This window comes from Papio anubis, chromosome 1 (assembly GCF_008728515.1).
Source record: "Papio anubis isolate 15944 chromosome 1, Panubis1.0, whole genome shotgun sequence".
Taxonomy (NCBI): domain Eukaryota; kingdom Metazoa; phylum Chordata; class Mammalia; order Primates; family Cercopithecidae; genus Papio; species Papio anubis.
Window position 1 is genome coordinate 125,670,736 of NC_044976.1, and position 18,784 is coordinate 125,689,519.

The following is an 18,784-nucleotide window of genomic DNA, read 5'->3' on the forward strand; positions in this document are numbered from 1 at the left end:
CCTAGCCCTGGGTGCCAAGCTCACTGGAGAAGGCCTGGGGCAGCAGCAGGAGGACAGTGGCTCGGACCTGGCGGGAGAATCCCATGCCCAGGCTAAGGAAGGCGGCCAAAGTGAGGGTGCCCACCAGGCAGCCCCAGGGGCTGTGCCCTTCCACCAGTAGCTCCAGAAGCCCATAGGCCGTGGCCAAAGACAAGCCCAGGGTAAAGCCTCCCACGCTGCGAACCACAGCTCTCGCCATGCTAGGCTCCTCTCCCCTGAAGGGGTGCACAACATCCTTCATGACTTTGGGCATGGCCGCTGAGGCCAAATGTCTGCCTGTCTCCAGGAGATGCCCGCTGACTTCCGTGCTCCTGGAATTTCTCACCGTGTTCTAAGGTTCCAAGGGCTTTCACTGCATGTGTCTTGGAATCCCTGACCCAGTTCCGAGGACTGGAGAGGGGATAGGTAGGTCTCTAATCTCCTTCCCCACTTTTTGAAGCAGAAGGATGAAAAGGCCTAGAGATCAGGTCTAGGCTTCCCGTAAGGCAGAAGAGACAGGCAGCGCCTCTCTTCTCTCACCAGAACCTTGTGTCCAAGGAGGTCTTTCAGGAGACTTGGGATGAGTGGTGCTTCCCCAAAACAGACTCATGGACATTAAACATCATCAGAGTGGGGCAAGAAGGCAAAGAAGAAAACAGCCTCATACCAGTGAGTCACTCAGCAGAGACCCAGCATCCCTTGACCTCCATTCTCATCCCATCTCTCCTCCTGGAACTCCCGCACACTATCTCCCAACTTGGTGTCCCAGCCTCCACCTCTCTGGTCTAGTGCCCCCTGCCCCCCAGCCCAGCCCTTGCCTTTTCTATCCCTTACACCCATACCACTTCCTCAGGCTCCCTCATCCTCCTCCAGGGTCCCCCAAGTTCCTACTGTTCCACATCCCAGGTTCCCCCAGCCTCTAACCACCTGCAAGCCCTGAATCCTAATGAACCCCATCCCGGGCAGAAGAGTGGGCTGTTGAGCTACCCTGTCCCCCTCTTAGTGGTGCAGAGGCTCCTGAGCTGGGGGCTGCCAGTCTCCTGTAGCCGGTTCCTATGGCGCCAGCCGGGCGAGTTTCCCGTCACTGCTTTCCTGCTGGGGGCAGGCGCTGGGGGGCTCCTGGCCATAGGTGAGTGTGGAAGCAGAAAGTCCGGGGTGGGCAGAGGCTGCACCAGGGTTAGGACCCATCTTTTGGCCCTTGGCTTGACCCTGTGCCCTTAGGTCTCTTTCAGCTCCTGGTGAACCCCATGAACATCTATGAAGAACAGAAGATGATGTTTTTGTACAGCTTGGTGGGTTAGTGCTGGGCAAAGACCAGGAACACTCAAGCGGCCTGTGGAACACAGGACCCTCCTGCATGCCCAGGAAGGAGTCAGGGCTTGTTTCTTCTGTACCCAAGCATCCCCTGTGGCTTCAGCCTCCTCCTGGGCTTTAGGGGGAGGTCCAGAGGGAAGAGGCCGCCAATTTAAGAAGGAAGACACCATCCTTGCCCTGAGGGAGTCTCTCCATTCTGAGGGACTCCCCATCACCCACATGATATAGTCCCACCCCATAACCCTTCAAAACTCTTATCTCTCCTGACCTGTCTGACCTCGTTTTCTGATCCTCCTAAGAAATTCAGTTCATTCATTCATTCATTCATTCATTCATTCATTCAGCACTTACTGAGAATCTGCTGAGGATTTAGCAGTGAACAAGGATGACAAGCATTGAGCCGTTTTGCTTTGGTTTTGTTTGTTTATTTTTGCTTTTGCTTTTGTTTTGAGATGGAGTCTTGCTCTGTCGCCCAGGCTGGAGTGCAGTGGCTCAATCTTAGCTCACTGCAACCTCCACCTCCCAGGTTCAAGCCATTCTCCTGCTCAGCCTCCCAAGTAGCTGGGATTACAGGCACCCGCCACCATACCCAGCTAATTTTTGTATTTTTTTAGTAGAGACAGGGTTTCAGTATGTTGGTCAGGCAGGTCTCAAACTCCTGACCTCAAAAGATCTACCTGCCTTGGCCTCCCAAAGTGCTGGGATTACAGGTGTGAGCCACCGTGCCGAGCCCAGTCTGGATAATTTAACAGCTCAGTAGCTTCAAGAAGGACTCAGGTTCCTTCTGTCTTTTCTCTGCCATCTTCAGCCTATTGACCACTTCTCTTCAGGTCACAAGATAGCTGCAGCAACTCTGGCATCACATCTTTATACAACAATGTCAAAGATCAGAAAAAAAAAAAAAAAAAAAAAAGAGGAAGAAACAGGTCAGGCACGATGACTCATGCCTGTAATCCCAGAACTTTGGGAGGCTGAGGTGGGTGGATCACTTGAGGTCAGGAGTTTGAGACCAGCCTGGCCAACATGGTGAAACCTTGTCTCCACTAAAAATACAAAAATTAGCCAGATGTGGTGGTGCACACCTGTAGTTCCAGCTTCTTGGGAGGCTGAGGCAGGAGGATCGCTTGAACCCAGGAGGCAGAGATTGCAGTGAGTGGAGATCATCATGCCACCACACTCCAGCCTGGGTGACAAGAGTGAAAGGCCATCTCAAAAAAAAAAAAAAAAAAAAAAAGGAATATAAGTTCAATCCCAGGCCCAACTTCACTGTCTTGGGCTGTGTGATTTGAGGCCAGGGAAAAAGGAAAATGACCTAGGTGACAAAGACTCTGTCTCAAAAAAAAAAAAAAAAAAAAAGAGGAAGAAACATCCTTTCCTCATGTCCCTTTTTAGGAACAAGGGAAACTTGCCTATAATCCCCGCAGTAGACTTCCTCACATCTCTTTGGTCAGAACTGCGTGCAACACATGCCCTTTCCTGAACCTGTCCCAGGCAAGGGAAATGGAATTAGCATTTCATCACCTGTTTATTGAATTAATCCTGCTGGATACCAACAGGAGACTACTTTTTCTCTGACCCACTATATTCGAACATGTTTTTTTCCATTGATAACCTTTCACACAGCCCCTTAGATTTCTAGTTATATTTCTTTAGAAGACCTAGTCCTACTTCAACAATTAAGACTTATTTTTAGGGATTAAAGAGGTCCAGTCCATTCTACATCAAACTTTTTTTTTTTTTTTTTTGAGACAGAGTCTTGCTCTGTCACCCGGGCTGGAGTGCAGTGGCCGGATCTCAGCTCACTGCAAGCTCCGCCTCCCCGGTTTACGCCATTCTCCTGCCTCAGCCTCCCGAGTAGCTGGGACTACAGGCGCCCACCACCTCGCCCGGCTAGTTTTTTGTATTTTTTAGTAGAGACGGGGTTTCACCGTGTTAGCCAGGATGGTCTAGATCTCCTGACCTTGTGATCCGCCCATCTCGGCCTCCCAAAGTGCTGGGATTACAGGCTTGAGCCACCGCGCTCGGCTACATCAAACTTTTAACCTCATCCATTCTCAAGCATCTTCCCTCCTTATCTTGCCCTCCCCATCCCTTAGGCCCCCAGCTCAGGCCTGCTCCCTGGCATGAGGTCCTACAGTGGAGAAGGGGCGTGGCCTGCTCTTTCCTTTTTTTCCTCTACTTCCTTCCCTTTCTGGTTCTTCTGATGTCAGAAGGGAGATTAGAAGAATTAGAGGAAAAGGGACAAAAGTCGTTAAGTCACCAATGCTGTTATAATTCCACTTGGATGCCTGTGTGTAGCAGGCACTCACACCCTGGCTGTCCCAGTGGGCCTGATTATCATCTCCTTGGAGGCTGTGTGTGGACCTCAGCAGTGCCCAGTTTCCTGCAGAGGGCAGTTCTTTTGGCTGACCTCAAGTGAAGCCCCCCTTCAGGGGCCACCCACAGCCTCTTGCTTTTTGGATCCCTCCCTCCAGCAGACTGGAAGTGCACATGTCCGTGCCCTGCCAGGCAGAGAAAGCAGGACACCTTCCTTTTTGTGGAGAATGGGGTCTCGCTATATTGCCCAGGCAGGTCTCAAACCCCTGGGCTCAAGCTATCCTCCCGCCTCTGCCTCCCTAAGAGCTGGGATTACAGGCATGAGCCACCACACCCCGTCAAAAGCAGGGCACCTTATGGCTGCCTCTCTCCTGCCCTGATGAGAAGCAGATACCAGTCTCCATGCTTGTATGCCCCCATCGTCCAGGGGAGGTCTACAGAGGCATTGCAGAGGCTGAGCTCTCCCAGGAGCTCTCCCTCCACTCTGTGTTCTGGTGGCAGCCCTGGAGTGGTCTCATGAGGCAGCCCTGGAGTGGTCTCATGAGGCTCTGCACTCAGCAGGAGTCCAGTCTACAGAGACCAGGCAGGTTCCCCTTCCTGCATCACCAGTCCCTGAAGCCTGTTGGACTCCTGGAGTCTCTCACTTGACATGTGACACCCATCCTCTCCACAGACTCTCCCTCTCTGCCCGCCCATTCCAGCCACTCTTCTCCCCTTCCAGGAAATCCACATTGCCAGTCATTTTTTTTTTTTTTTCCCAAGACAGAGTCTCGCTCTATCTCCCAGGCTAGAGTGCAGTGGCATGATCTCGGCTCACTGCAACCTCTGCCTCCCAGGTTCAAGCAATTCTCCTGCCTCAACTTCCTGAGTAGCTGGGACTACAGGCACCTGCCACCATGCATGGCTAAATTTTGTATTTTTAGTTGAGAGAGCCATGTTGGCCAGGCTGGTCTCGAACTCCTGACCTCAAGTGATCCACCTGCCTTGGCCTCCCAAAGTGCTGGGATTATAGGTGTGAGCCACCATGCCTGGTCCATATTGCTGGTCTTTTTATATAGACAGGGTGGGATACAGGAGTAAACATCAAGTTTTGCTCTTTTGGTGAGCTCAGAGAAGACACCCATAGCTCCATGGGGCTCTCATTAGAACGTAAGGCAACTATTTGTCAACTATTGGCCTCAGCTCAAGTCTTTGGCCAGAAGGCCAAGACCACAGAACTAGTCCCTTTCAATGTCCTGTTCTACCATGATTGGTTTGGACAGATCCAGATTTATCCCTCAGGGGCTGGGGCAGGGCCAGGCTATTGCCCTTGCAAAAAACCCAAGTTGTGTTAGCAAGGAAGAAGGCAGAAAAAAACTGTGGGGTGGCACCCGACAGGGTTTGCCACAAACCTGTATGACTAGGTGGAGCCAGCCATGTGAAGAACAGGGAGAAGAGTGCTTCTGGCAGGGGGAACAGCTAGGGCAAAGATCAGAGAGGAGGAATGAGCTTGGCTTGTCCAAGGAGCAGCAACAAGGTCTGTGTGGGTAGACATGGTGGGAGAAGGGCTGCATAGCATGAGATCAGGAAGCAGGCAGGAGCCACATCACAAGCTAGGTAGACCATGTTAGGGAGTTTAGATTTTACACCAAAAGTGGTAGAAAGCCACCAAATGATTTGAAGCAGGGAAGGGACATGATCTGATTTATGCTTTTGCAAGATCACCCTGGCTGCCTTGTAAAAACTGAAGTGTAAGGTAGCAAGAGAGGACATAGGGAGATTCATTAGGTTATAGTCCCAGTAAGAGATGATGGGGACTCTACCAGGACAGTGGAGATGGAGGAAGTGTAAGGATTTGGGATTTGCTTTGGCGATCATTGAGTGAACACTCCATCAACACAGGAATCTTCTAGCTCCCCTGACCAGCTTATAATGCTCCTTTGGCCTGGAATGCCATCTGCACCTCCTAACAACACTTACTCACCTTCCAGGCCCAGCTGACACATCCTCTCTTTGTCCAGCCTTCTCAGCCCCACCCCTCCCTGCAGAAATACCTACTCCCTCCTTGGCTCCCACAGCGCTCTATAAGCACCTCCCTTGTGCACTTAGTACATCGTGTTGTAGTCATTTGTTTACTCATCTGTCTCTTTCTCTGGATTATGAGCTTCCAGAAGTTCACTGTCTCCTTGCAGAGACCACAGGGAGACACATGTGAAACTGCTAAAACATACCAGGCAGTACATGACTAAGGGCTAAAATTAGAGGCAGGGACTGCGAGTGCTGTAGGTATCTGAGCACTGGGAGTACTGAGGTGGGCTCTGATCTCTCTTCTGACCACTCTGAGCATGAGCGCGTTTCCAGAGTTTTTCTCTTGCTCTCTCTGCTCCCTCAACACCTAGGGTCAGTGTGACTGTAGCCCAGAAAACCTTGACTCCTTTCCCTAACACAAACACACACAAGTCAATCATTTGTGGCTTTTTAAGTTCTAGCCATCCCTCTATGCCCTTCCAGAGACTGGCACATAGCTGAACTCTGTGAGTGGCTGCTGAATGAATGAATGAGCGGCCTAGCAGGTCTATCAGAGTCAGTGTAAATGGGGATAAGGGCAGGATGGTGGTGGTTCCAGAATGGGGTGTTGCAGGTGGGTGTTCTGGTAAACAAGAGGAAGGGAAGCAGCTTCCTCACTTTGCCTCACCACCTCCTGGGCTCTCCTGACAGGCTTGGGAGCCATGGGCTGGGGGACCTCCCCTCACATCCGCTGTGCTAGCCTCCTGCTAGTACCCAAGATGCTGGGCAAGGAAGGCAGGCTCTTTGTCCTGGGATACGCCTTGGCTGCCATCTATGTGGGTGAGTATGTGGGGGCCAGTGAGTTACACTGAAGCAGTGACCCTGGGTGGGCCATCCAATGGGAGCCAGGCTGGGTGAAGGAGAAAAGGCAAGGGTGTCATCCCAGCTGCTCTAATTTGCTGTGTCCCTGAGGGAGCTCCTGCCCATATCTGGGCCTCCTAAGTTTATAAGAGTGAAAAAATTGGCCAGGCACAGTGGTTCATGCCCGTAATCCCAGCACTTTGGGGGGCTGAGGTGGGTGGATCACCTGAGGTCAGGAGTTCAAGACCAGCCATGGTGAAACCCCATCTCTACTAAAAATGCAAAAATTCACCAGGTGTGTGGTGCACACCTATAGTCCCAGCTATTCAGGAGGCTGAGACAGGAGAATCGATTGAACCTGGGAGGCGGAGCCTGCAGTGAGCTGAGATCACACCATTGCACTCCAGCCTGGGTGACAGAGCAAGACTCCATCTCAAAAAAAAAAAAAAAAAAAAAAAAAAGGCCAGGCACGGCAGCTCACACCTGTAATCCCAGCACTGTGGGAGGCCAAGGTAGGCAGATCATGAGGTCAGGAGTTTGAGACCAGCCTGACCAACATGGTTAAACCCCGTCTCTACTAAAAATACCCCCAAAATTAGCCAGGTGCGGTGGCACATGCCTGTAATCCCAGCTGCTCAGGAGGCTAAGGTAGGAGAATCACTTGAGCCCAGGAGGCGGAGGTTGCAATGAGCAGAGATCGAGTCACTGCACTCCAGCCTGGGTGACAGAGGGAGACTCCGTCTCAAAAAAAAAAAAGAAAAAAAGGTGAAAAAAATCAAGGGTTGAACTAGATGACCTTCCATAGGCTTCTCGGCCCCACCACTGTATAGTTCTAGGAGATGGGCACCATGTGCAGAGGGGAGCTGAGCGGGTTTGAGAAAGTGCTGGTTATACAGGGAGGTGACCCACCAGGGCCTCTTTCTCCAGGGCCAGTGGCCAATCTGCGGCACAATCTCAACGACGTGATCGCATCGCTGGGCTGCACCGTGGAGCTGCAGATCAACAACACCCGTGCGGCTTGGCGCGTCTCCACAGCCCCCTTACGGGCCGTGTTCAAGGACCTGCTGGTCAGGAATCTGCACAGGCAGGGCCTGGGGGGTCCCTCTCCCTGGAGCCAAGTTTACTTGAGCTGGGAGTTGTCACCCTGGATTTACAGTTCTCCAGTGGGGATACTACTGGCATTTTTTGCAGAACTATTCCCAAACATTGCAGAATATGCCCTGGTCCTGGGACATTAAATGCCAGGAGAGCCCCTGAGCCATTGGGACATGCTCTATACACATTTCCCAATACTTGAGTGGTCAGTACTCTGGACAGCTGAACTAGAATATCTAGGAAATTTGAGGGCCTTGGCCTTAAGTAGCTGAGAAGTTTTGAAGACAAGAGGATTCAAGAGTTGGGTATTGGAGGGCTGGAGACTGGGGTTTGAGAGAATTGGAGAGCTAGAGAGTTGGGGAGATGGGGGCTGAGGGGTTTGGAAGTTGGGGCATTCAGATGGCATAATGATCTCAGAGATTAGTGGTGAAGGGTAAGGCCTAAGGACCTGGGGAACCACTGACCAGGAAGGGTCTGGGATGGGAGGACCGAGAAGAGCTGAAAGTCCCGGAGGTACGCAGAGCCAGGACATGTGGGATCAGACAAGACAGCTGCGGAGAGCAGGGAGCTCCCAAGGGCAATGGACAGCTGGGAATTTGAGGTGAGAGGCTGTGTCTCAGGGCCTAGGCTCCCTGCCAGCCTGAGGTGAGAGCCCAAAACTCGGCTACTGGGGGAGGACAGGCCCTCAGGCAGCAGAAGCTCTAAAGCCTCAGCCCTCGCCCTTTCCTCCCTCCACCTCCAATCCCAGAGCAGCAAAGAATTGCTGAGAGCAGAGACTCGGAACATCTCCACCACCTTTGAGGACCTGGATGCCCAGGTGAAGAGCGAGACAGGCTACACACCTGAGGATGCCATGGACTCAGGGGAGACAGCCCAGGGCAGGGAGGCCCACCAAGCCCCAGCCTCCAGCCTCCACCTGTCGACACAGAAGATGTATGAGCTGAAGACCAAGCTGCGTTGCTCCTGTGAGGGGTATCCCTGGGGAGTGGAGGGTGGGGTGGGATGCAGGGCCAGCGTTGTGGATCAAGATGTGGGGACCTCAGACACCCTTGCTCCTTCCTACAGATGTGGTGAACCAGGCCATACTCAGCTGCCGTCGTTGGTTTGACCACAAGCATGAACAGTGCATGAAGCACATCTGGGTCCCACTCCTCACCCACCTGCTCTGCCTGCCTATGAAGTTCAAGTTCTTCTGTGGCATTGCCAAGGGTCTGCACAGTTGCAAAGGGGTGGGGAGCATCAGGGGTAGGGAGCTGAGTCCTTGGGACCCATGGTAGGTGACAGGCAGGAAAGCAACAGATGAGGAGGGTTTTGGCCCTGAGGCCACAGCATCCTTAGAGCCCAGTCCATCTGCTGAATAGCTCTGTGACCCAGGGTGAGTTACAGCAAAGCTGTGAGCTGTGGCTCTTCATCTGAAAGATGGGCATGGGCAGAATAACAGTAATTCTTGCATTAAGGGCTTTTTTTTTTTTTCTTTTGTGAGACGGGATGTTTCACTCTTGTCACCCAGACTGGAGTGCAGTGGCACGATCTCGGCTCATTGCAACCTCTGCCTCCTGGATTCAAGCGATTCTCCTGGCTCAGCCTCCCAAGTAGCTGGGATTACAGGTGGCCGCAACCACGCCCAGCTAATTTTTGTATGTTTAGTAGAGACGGGGTTTCACCATGTTGACCAAGCTGGTCTTGAACTGCTAACCTCAGGTGATCCACCCACCTCAGCCTCCCAAAGTGCTGGGATTACAGGTGTGAGCTATCGCACCCAGCCACATTAAGGGCTTTTGAGGATTTACGGGGCTAACATATGTGAAGGCCGTGGCAGAGCTGGCACACAGAGGAGCTGCTCTGTAAATGCTGGCTCTCCTTACTGATGTTTGTTATGGTTGAGGATAGGTTGACAAAAATAGGGGAACTCAGGCCTGGTTCCTGGAAGGCAGAATCCAAAGAGAGCAGAGAGGGGAAGACTCGGTGTTGGTATGGTAGCAAGCCATGGGCAGAGAGACAAAAAAGTAGGATGAGGAGGACCACAGAAGGACAGGCAGGCCAGGCCTGCACCTGGAGGACAGGCCCAGGGAGGCCCCCTGACCCCGCCCACTGTCCACCAGTGATGGAGGTTTGGTGCCGCAATCGCATCCCAGTGGAAGGCAACTTTGGGCAGACCTACGACACCCTCAACCAGTCTATTCGTGACCTGGATGGGGAATTTTCAGCCAATATTGACTTCAAGGTAGAAGGCAAGGGCGAGAGTTGGTGGGGGGTAGATAGGGAGTGGGAGGAGGGCATTAGGGAATAGGGCTAGAGAAAGGACAAGTGAGAGAGCACAGGAAAGAGGTGACCAGGGGTGAGGAAGGGGGACAAGGAGGGGAATGTCGCTGCTGTTGAGGAGGCCCTCTGTTTCTCATCTCCATCCCCGAACACCTAAGATGGGCAGGGGAGGGGAAAGGTGGTGAGGAAGGGACAGTGCCAAGCCTGTGGTTTGTGCAGACTTGGCCTGGGGCGGGAGCTATCAGCCAGATATGAGATGATGTCAGCTGATGTAGGTGCAGGGGAGCAAGACTGTGTCCAGGAGGGTAGTGAGCAGAAGGAAGTGACAACTCCTGGAGGTCCTGGAAGGGTCCCGGAGACACAAGTGGGGTGTTGGGGGACAGATGGCATGAAGAGGTGGGACCTGGGTCTGGCGAGGCAGCCGCAGGCTGAGTTTGCTCATGTGCCCTCCACCAGGAAGAGAAGCAGGCTGGGGTGCTGGGGCTCAACGCGAGCTGGGAGCGAGTGAGCACTGAGGTGCGGGACTACGTGCACCACCAAGAGGCCCGGCTGGAGTGGGCCCTGGGGCTGCTGCACGTGCTGCTCTCCTGCACTTTCCTGCTGGTCCTGTACACGTGAGCCATTGTCCCCACCACAGCAGCCCTCCTCTGCCCAGAACTAGAGCCCTGCCCTGAGGCAGGCTGTAAGGATGGAACCCTAGTGCCTATTCCCACCTCTGAATCTGAGTATTATTTACCTTTGTCTTCATTAAGTTTGTTTACACAAAGTTAAAGGAAATGTGGACATTTTGTCAGAAGAACATTACCCATGTTCCCACTGCCTTAAAAGGCCAACCATCTTCATTCATCCACCTCCTTCCAGCCTTTATCCCAATACTGATTTTTTTTTTTTTTTTTACATTTAGCTTTGACTTTTGATTTTTTCTTGCCCTTCATATTCCCCTTGGCTCTGACTTTGTGCCATTTTTATCTTTCCATTTTGCTTTCATTTTCTCCTGCCTGCTGCGTTGGCAGCGACTTTCCCTCCATTTAGAAGAAAGTCCTCAACCCCACCCAGCCCAGTGACCAGCTGGACTGCCCCGGGCCTTGCTCTGCTCTAGCTCCCCTGCTGGTCTCTGGACCTTCTATTTCCCATCTCTACTCCTAAACACCTGAGATGGGCAGGGCTTAGGTGAGGGCCGCCACAGGACTGTTGCTCTGTCTGCCCCTGTGTGGGGGGCCTAGAGTGACTGCAAGTGAGTGGCTATGTGTGTATCTAGGGCCCTGTGGGAAGACAAAGATGAAGGAGCTCTACTCCTGCCCTCAATAAGCTCATGGTCACCGGACATGGTGGCTCACTCCTGTAATCCCAACATTTAGGGAGGCCGAGGTGGGAGGATGGCTTGAGTTGAGGTGTTTGAGACCAGCCTGAGTAACACAGTGAGACTTCGTCTCTACAAAAAATGAACAAAATTAGCTGGGTATGGGGCACATGCCTGTAGTCCCAGCTACTTGGGAGGCTGAGGCAGGAGAATCACTGGGAGGTCGAGGCCGCAGTGAGCTGTGACTGTGCCACTCCATTCTGCATTCCAGCCTGGTGTCAGAGTGAGAGCTTGTATCAAAAAAAAAAAAAAAAAAAAAAAAGCTAATGGTCTAGTTGGGATGATGAGATACCCACAAGACAGAGATGGTTCAAGGGCCATTCTATGGATTGGCTTTTGGGATGTGTGTGGGAGCTGAGAAGGTGCCCCTAGAAGGGCCATAACTGGGCTCCAAATGGCTGCAGATGGGGAGCGATGGTCAAGGAAAGAAGGGTGTCCCTTGGGTAAGGCTCCTGGTATCCGTGGGGTATAGAGGGCAGAGGCTGGCCTGGAGGACTGAAGTGGGCATGACCAGAACAGTCTAGAAAGCCCTGCAGGAAGACCTGGAACTGGCAGTGATGGCAAGATGGCCTCAGGAAGTCTGGAGGCAGGGAGGCCAGGCTGGGTCAGAGGTTAGGGAGCCTGGCCCGGGTAAAGCATGGCAGGAAGATGGCTTGAGGTGGAGGGGGAAAGGGAAAGGTGCAGCGAGGATCAGAGCCAGCTTGTGGAGGGAAGGAAGGAGACACAGAGTCAAAAGCTACTTCCAGGCTTTCAAGCTGGGTGAGGTCATGCACTGAAAGGACAGCTGGCGGGAGGGCAGGCCCTGGCTCAGGAAGCCCAGGCACCGCCTCTGTGAGCCTCTCCACAAGAGGGCGCTCACAGTATGTCTTTGCACTTAACAGTAGTTTTAAAGGCAAAGATGTGGATTTTTACAGGGCCCCAGAAGCAATAGCATTGAAACTAATGTTGCACGCTTTACAGAGTTTATTTAATGTACTTTTACAGTTTTAAACACATTTGCAATAATTAACATTTTTTCCTTAGCAAACTGAAGCATTATGTGGGGCTTTGGGAAATACGTGGGAGATAGCTATATATGCAGGCATGCACCCATGCACACATGCACCATGCTCACGGGTAGGCAGGGAGGGCCAGGGTGTATTGGGGAGGATAGAGATGGTGGTTTGGGATGAGTTTTGCCCTAGCACACCTCCAGGAGATATGCTGCAGGCAAAGCCAAGAGGCAAGAACTTGTGAGTCACAGTGGATTAGGTGATTCCTGAAACTTCCAGGAGTTTTCTGTCTCTGTGACTCTGCTCGATATTCATCCTGCAAGATGCATGCCTGTCCCTATCTCAGACGCACACATGCAGCTCCCTCCCAGACAGGCTGGCCATGCCCTCCTCTAAGCCCCCACCTCATCCCCTACTCACTTCTGCTATGTCTCACCCATCGTGTAGGGGGATATCTTCCTCTACACGACTGGAAGGCAGGGACAGAGTCTTCTCCTTATTATCGCCATCGCCTAGCAGTGCCTAGGACATAGATGGTGCTCAATGAATGCTGGCTGGTTGGCTGAAAGACTGTGCCTCAAGGAAGCCCATGTTTGGGGATGGATGAGGAGAACCTGGAGGAGACAGAGACATCCCCACCCATCCACCCACAGGTCTTTCTCCTACATGGACAGCTATAACCATGACATTCGTTTCGACAACATCTACATCAGCACCTACTTCTGCCAGATCGATGACCGCAGGAAGAAGCTGGTGAGTGGGTGTGGCACTGCCCAGGGATGCCTTGCTATGTGCCCTGTGTGGGTTCATGTTCCAGGAAGGCAGAGGGGGAAAGGGCAGAGGGCCCTTGGGCTTCCTAACTGTGTGGACATTTGTTTTCCAGGGCAAACGGACTCTGCTGCCACTCCGCAAAGCTGAGGAGAAAACCGTCATCTTCCCCTGCAAGCCCACCATCCAGGCCTCAGAAATGAGCAACATGGTGAGGACAGCATGGGGTGTGGGCTCCTGGGTGCAAAGACAGGCCTGAAGGTGAGGGTGGAGGGTAAAAGGCACCAGAGAGTGCTCCGTGCCCAGACAGGTGGCGCTGCCCAGCTCTGCCCCTCCTGCTCCTTGGCCAGGTGAGGGAGCTCCTGGAGACACTGCCCATTCTGCTGCTGCTGGTGGTGCTATGCGGCTTGGACTGGGCTCTCTACTCCATCTTCGACACCATCCGCCACCACTCCTTCCTGCAGTACTCCTTCCGCAGTGAGCCCATCCCCCAGACACATTCCAGGCCCAAGAGACACCCTCTGGAGAACTCCAATGCCTGCACAGGCACTCCACCCTCGTTCTTCCAACTGTGCCTCCTCCTTCTGCCTTTTTTTTTTTTCCTGAGACAAAGAGTCTTGCTCTGTCACCCAGGCTGGAGGAGTGCAATGGCACGATCTCAGCTCACTGCAATCTCCACCTCCCAGATTCAAGCAATTCTCCTGCCTCAGCCTCTTAAGTAGCTGAGATTACAGGTATAAGCCACCATGGCCAGCTAATTTTTCTATTTTTAGTAGAGATGGAGTTTCACCATGTTGGCCAGGCTAGTCTTGAACTCCTGACCTGACCTCAACTGATCCACCTGCCTTGGCCACCCAAAGTGCTGGGATTACAGGCGTGCACCACCGTGCCGGCCATCCTTCTGCCTCTTCTTTTCCCCTTTCTATGATTCAGCCCCTCCCTGTCCTCCTCAAGGTCAAATGTCAGCCCTGCAACCTGACAGCTCTCACAGCAGAGGAGGGGGGCTCTTTACCCCTTTATACTTACAACAGGGAGCAGGGAGGGGTTAGGATTCATCGAAGTGACAGAAAGACCCAGGCAGCTGAGAAGCATTTCTGTGTCTTGACCCCTCCTTGACATCCACCCCACATCCTGTCCCACCTCCTTAACACATTCCTGATTTCCCCACCTGCCCTAACTTCCCTACCCACCCTCCTGGCTGCAGGCAGTCATAAACTGGAGGTGAAGGTCGGGGGAGACTCCATGCTAGCCCGGCTTCTTCGAAAAACCATTGGGGCCCTAAACACCTCCTCAGAGACAGTGATGGAATCAAACAACATGCGTGAGTGATGCTGAAAGTTTGGATCTGAGGAATTGAGGGCGGTGGGGCAAGGGTCAAAAGACACCAAGGTAAAGAGTTGGGGGCCTGGGCCTCAGGTGTGGAGAGAGGGGCGTTGGAGCATTTGAGCTGGGGAAATTGGAGCAGGGAACACATCTGGGCAGGCTTGAATAAGGGGAGCATGACAAGCTTGGGTCAGAGGAGTCTGGAGGCCAGGGTCTTGGGGCTAGAGGGCCCCAGCCCTCCAGAGCAGCACTCTCCAACAGGACGTTCAGCCAAGATGGAGATTTGCAAGATCTGTGCCACATTTTGCCCAGTGGCTACAGTACTGACAGGGCAGTTCTGCAGTGAGGGGCAGGCTGGAAGAGACCAGGGGAATCAGAGGCCCTGCCCGCACCTCCCACTGGGATGGGAAGTCCAACCCAGGGCTGCCCTGCTCCTTGGCTGGTCCTGACCAGACCCCTGGTCTGCCCCTCCCCTAGCCTGCCTGCCCCAGCCTGTGGGCCTGGATGCCAGGGCCTACTGGAGAGCTGCACTACCAATTGGCCTGTTAGTGTGTCTCTGCCTGTTACAGGCTTTTGGCTACCGACTCCGGAGGGTCATCGCAGCCTTCTACTTCCCTTTGCTTGCCTCTGTGACTCTCCACTTTACATTATTCTTGCATAGTAAGCAAGGTGACCGCTAAAGACGCGACACACACACACACACACACGCACTCTCCTTAGCCGCGACCTTAGCTTCCCTTTACCATCCTATCTTTGATGTTTTCCTTCCTCATTTCGTCATATCATTGACCCCCTCCCTGCCCCCAGCGAGAGAAGAAGCGGATCCTGTTCCTCTCTACAATGACCTACTGAGGAAGAGAGCAGCCTTCACCAAACTCAGGAGGGCCGCTATCCTGAGACGGGCGCGACAGCAGAAGGCTCCAGTAAGTCCAGGCGTGAGTGCTGCTGCCCGCTCCTGGCTGGGTTTAAGTACAGTGGGGCAAGGGCAGCTCCCTTCAGTCCACCCAGCACCCACCAATGGTCGCAGGCCTACTCCAGCCTGGTGAGTTCTTTTTGTTTTCTGAGATGGAATCTCACTGTGTCACCCAGGCTGGAGTGCAGTGGCACGATCTCAGCTCACTGCAACCTCTGCCTCCCGGGTTCAAGCGATTCTCCTGTCTCAGTCCCCCATTCCACAAGTAGCCAGGATTGCTGGTACAGGCCACCACTCCCAGCCACTTTTTGTATTTTTTTTTTTTTTTTTTTTTTTTGAGACGGAGTCTCGGCTTCGTCAGCCTAGGCTGGAATGCAGTGGTCGGATCTCAGCTCACTGCAGGCTCCTACTCCGGAAAGTTCACTTATTCTTCCTGCCCCGTCCTCCGAGTAGCTGGGACTACAGGCCTCAGCCACTCGGCCTCGCTAGCTTTTCAGGAGTTTAGTAGAGACGGGTTTCACTGTCGGCCAGGGATGGTCTCGGATCTCCTGACTCTGATCCGCCTGCCTCGCCTCCCAAAGTGCTGGGATTACAGGCTTGAGCCACCGCGCCCGGCCAATTTTTTGTATTTTTAGTAGAGACAGGGTTTCACCATGTTGGCCAGGCTGGTCTCAAACTCCTGACCTCAGGTGATCTGCCCACCTCAGCCTCCCAAAGTGCTAGGATTACAGGCGTGAGCCACCACACCCGGCCAAGCCTGGTGAGATCTGATGTAACACATGCTGAGGGCCCTAGCCATCCAGCTCCTAAGGTCAGGGCTGTGCCCATTTCTCAACCCCAGGATTCAGCCCAGCCTAAGACACTCAGTGGACCATTAGGAAGCAGGCAGAAAAGGAGAATGAGATTTAATAGTCTGCTCAAAGAAAAGCAAGAAGGCCGCACAGAAACAGGAGGCCCAAGGCAAAACCATAGGTTCTACCAGAGGGCTGCAGACCAGAAGCTCAGTGCAGTTCAGGGGATGGGAGGAGACAGGTGGGCTGGGAGTCAAGAAGGCCTCAGGCAGGGGCACATGGTAAGGCACATGGAATCTGAAGAAGCAGACTCCAGTCCAAACTCCCTCATTACGTTGTGTCACCTTGGCCAAGGTCTTCACTGAGCCTCAGTTTCTCCCTCTGAAGAATGGCAAGACTGGAGAGATCTGTAAGGCCTGCTCACTGGAGATCAGCCTAGAGTGGTGGTCAGGTGTGGGACTCCGGTGCCAGAGGGCCTAAGTGTGAATCCCAGCTCCTTCCCTCATTACTATGACACCGGTGTGACCTTGAGCACATGACTTAACTGCTGTGCCTGCTTTTGCCTTCCGTAAAATGGGGTTAACTACTCCATCTGGTTGTTGTAAGGATTAAATGAGTTGTACTCACATGGTGCTGGCATGCAGCAAGTTCCATATGCATGCATGTTGTCATTCTGTGACCCTGGGCAGTGATCACATCTCCAAGCATCAGTTTTCTCACCTGAAAAAGAGGTGATAATAACACTATCTGCCTTATATGATAATTGAATTTTTTTTTTTTTTTTTTTTCAGACAGAGTCTTGCTCTGTCACCCAGGCTGGAGTGCAGTGGTGCAATCTCGGCTCATTGCAAGCTCCACCTCCCGGGTTCACGCCATTCTCCTGCCTCAACCTCCCGAGTAGCTGGGACTACAGGCGCCCGCTGCCATGCCCGGCTAATTTTTTATATTTTTAGTAGAGACAGGGTTTCACCGCGTTAGCCAGGATGGTCTCGATCTCCTGACCTCCTGATCCGCCCGCCTCGGCCTCCCAAAGTGCTGGGATTACAGGCGTGAGCCACTGTGACCACTTTTTTTTTTTTTTTTTTTTTTTTTGAGACTAAGCCTCACTCTGTCGCCCAGGCTGGAGTGCAGTGGCATGATCTTGGCTCACTGCAACCTCCTCCTCCCCAGTTCAAGCGATTCTTGTGCCTCAGCTTCCTGAGTAGCTGGGATTACAGGCACGCACCACCATGCCTGGCTAATTTAGAATTGAAATAATTTACGTACAGTATCTTAGTACAGGACCTGATATTATAAACAATGAGTGGCAGCCATTCTTATTTAATCAGTCCTAACAAAGTTCATAAAAGTGAGACTGTGTTTGCTTAGCTTTTTCCCTGGTACCTGGATAGCCCCAGCCCCCATGACACACAATAGGGGTCAAATGAATGTGTTATGAAAAAATGAAATCCAAAAAACAAAAAAGAACATGCTGGGATTCCTTGACAGGGTCGTGAAGCAAACTGAATGTGAATGCACAGATGGAAATGTGCGGGACAGCCATTCCAAGCAGAATGTGCAAAGACTCAGAATCCAAAGGGAATGCCAAGTGCCAGGGCTAGTCTCAGGAGAAACTGGCTCAGAAGAGAACAGCTCTCAGGGAGGGCTAAAGTGGGAAAGATGCTAGAAAGGGACCAGGTGATGGAAGGCTCTGAAGGCCAAGCCCAGGAGTTCTTCTGCCTGTCTGGCAGGCAGCAGGGCCTCTGGAGTTTCTTGGGCAAAGAGTGGCTGCTTCCTGGGTAAGGTGGCTTGTGAAGAATCCCTGACAACTGTGTGGAGACATGTCGTGAGGGATGGCAGGGAGCATAGTGAACTAGGTTTGTTGTTTGGAATTAGGGTCCCTGGGGTCCAGCCAAGTTGGATTGTTTACTATCTGTGTGACTTTAAGAGTCACTTCACCTTTCTCCTCTGTAAAGTGGGGATAGCAACAGTGATAGTCGATCTGGCCTGCTCACTTCTCAGCCTCACTGTGAGAATCAAATATGATTTACAGGAAAGTGCAAATGAGAGTTGTGGCTGATATCTGCTCGGAGAGAGCCTGGAGGGTGCATCCTCCCATTCTCTATCATAGAGTTGGGGAGGGAGGCACCCTAGCCCTCCAGGAGTTTCCTTTGTCCAACCCAGCCTCCTCCAAGATGCAGGCATTGTCAAGCCTGGCGACTTCAGTCAGGAAACGCTGTCCAGGTCCCCTTCTTTCCCGCCTCGCTCCCCGGCTGGCGCTAACGCCCACCTTCCAACAGCGCCACCCGCTGGCGGATATCCTGCACCGCGGCTGCCCGCTCCTGCGCCGCTGGCTGCGCCGGCGCTGCGTGGTGTGCCAGGCACCCAAGACGCCCGAGTCCTACGTGTGCCCGACGCTGGACTGCGAGGCCGTGTACTGCTGGTCGTGCTGGGACGACATGCGGCAGCGGTGCCCGGTCTGCACGCCCCGCGAGGAGCTCTCCTCCTCCGCTTTTAGTGACAGCAACGACGACACTGCCTACGCGGGGTGAAGAGGCGTCCTGCTCGCTCTTCCGCCCCGTCCTTCCCGGTTAATAAAATGCCCTGTACGCTTCACGTGGGTCGGGGACTGGGGTGAGCCGCGCGCTGCCTCGCCTGCAGTCGGGAGAGCCTGTCCGCCCGACTTCTCCAGAGCCAGGCCGCGCACAGCTGGCAGAGAGGCCGCGAAGCTACTAGGGAGGGGTCCAGACCTGGGGCCGGGTGAAGACGCGCCGCCCAAGCCGGTCAGACCGGACCCCGGTTCCCA

At 53.2% G+C, this 18,784-nt stretch overlaps 2 protein-coding genes across 9 annotated transcripts in view; one reads left to right on the plus strand and one right to left on the minus strand.

Moving 5' to 3' along the window:
- The window catches only part of DCST2 (DC-STAMP domain containing 2), a 34,083-nt gene extending 15,711 nt beyond the window's left edge, over window positions 1-18,372 (minus strand). For 3 of the 8 annotated variants that reach the window (XM_017947504.3, XM_003892736.3, XM_017947510.2), the window contains exon 1: window positions 25-366. In XM_017947504.3, coding sequence (XP_017802993.2) covers window positions 25-292 — 268 coding nt within the window. In that variant the 5' untranslated portion in view covers window positions 293-366. The other 5 variants (XM_017947516.3, XM_021924474.2, XM_021924471.2 and 2 more) reach the window with 5 other exon arrangements.
- On the plus strand, window positions 353-18,592 carry DCST1 (DC-STAMP domain containing 1). Its single transcript, XM_031653413.1, is given in 18 exon segments — window positions 353-444; window positions 562-687; window positions 1,022-1,147; window positions 1,240-1,314; window positions 6,346-6,474; window positions 7,423-7,562; window positions 8,339-8,555; window positions 8,656-8,799; window positions 9,693-9,814; window positions 10,309-10,466; window positions 12,858-12,957; window positions 13,088-13,183; window positions 13,323-13,449; window positions 14,177-14,293; window positions 14,773-14,924; window positions 15,103-15,126; window positions 15,129-15,218; window positions 18,279-18,592. Coding segments are annotated over 17 exon segments (2,130 nt in total). The 5' UTR covers window positions 353-444; window positions 562-626; the 3' UTR covers window positions 18,531-18,592.
- Window positions 18,593-18,784: the final 192 nt, after the last annotated feature.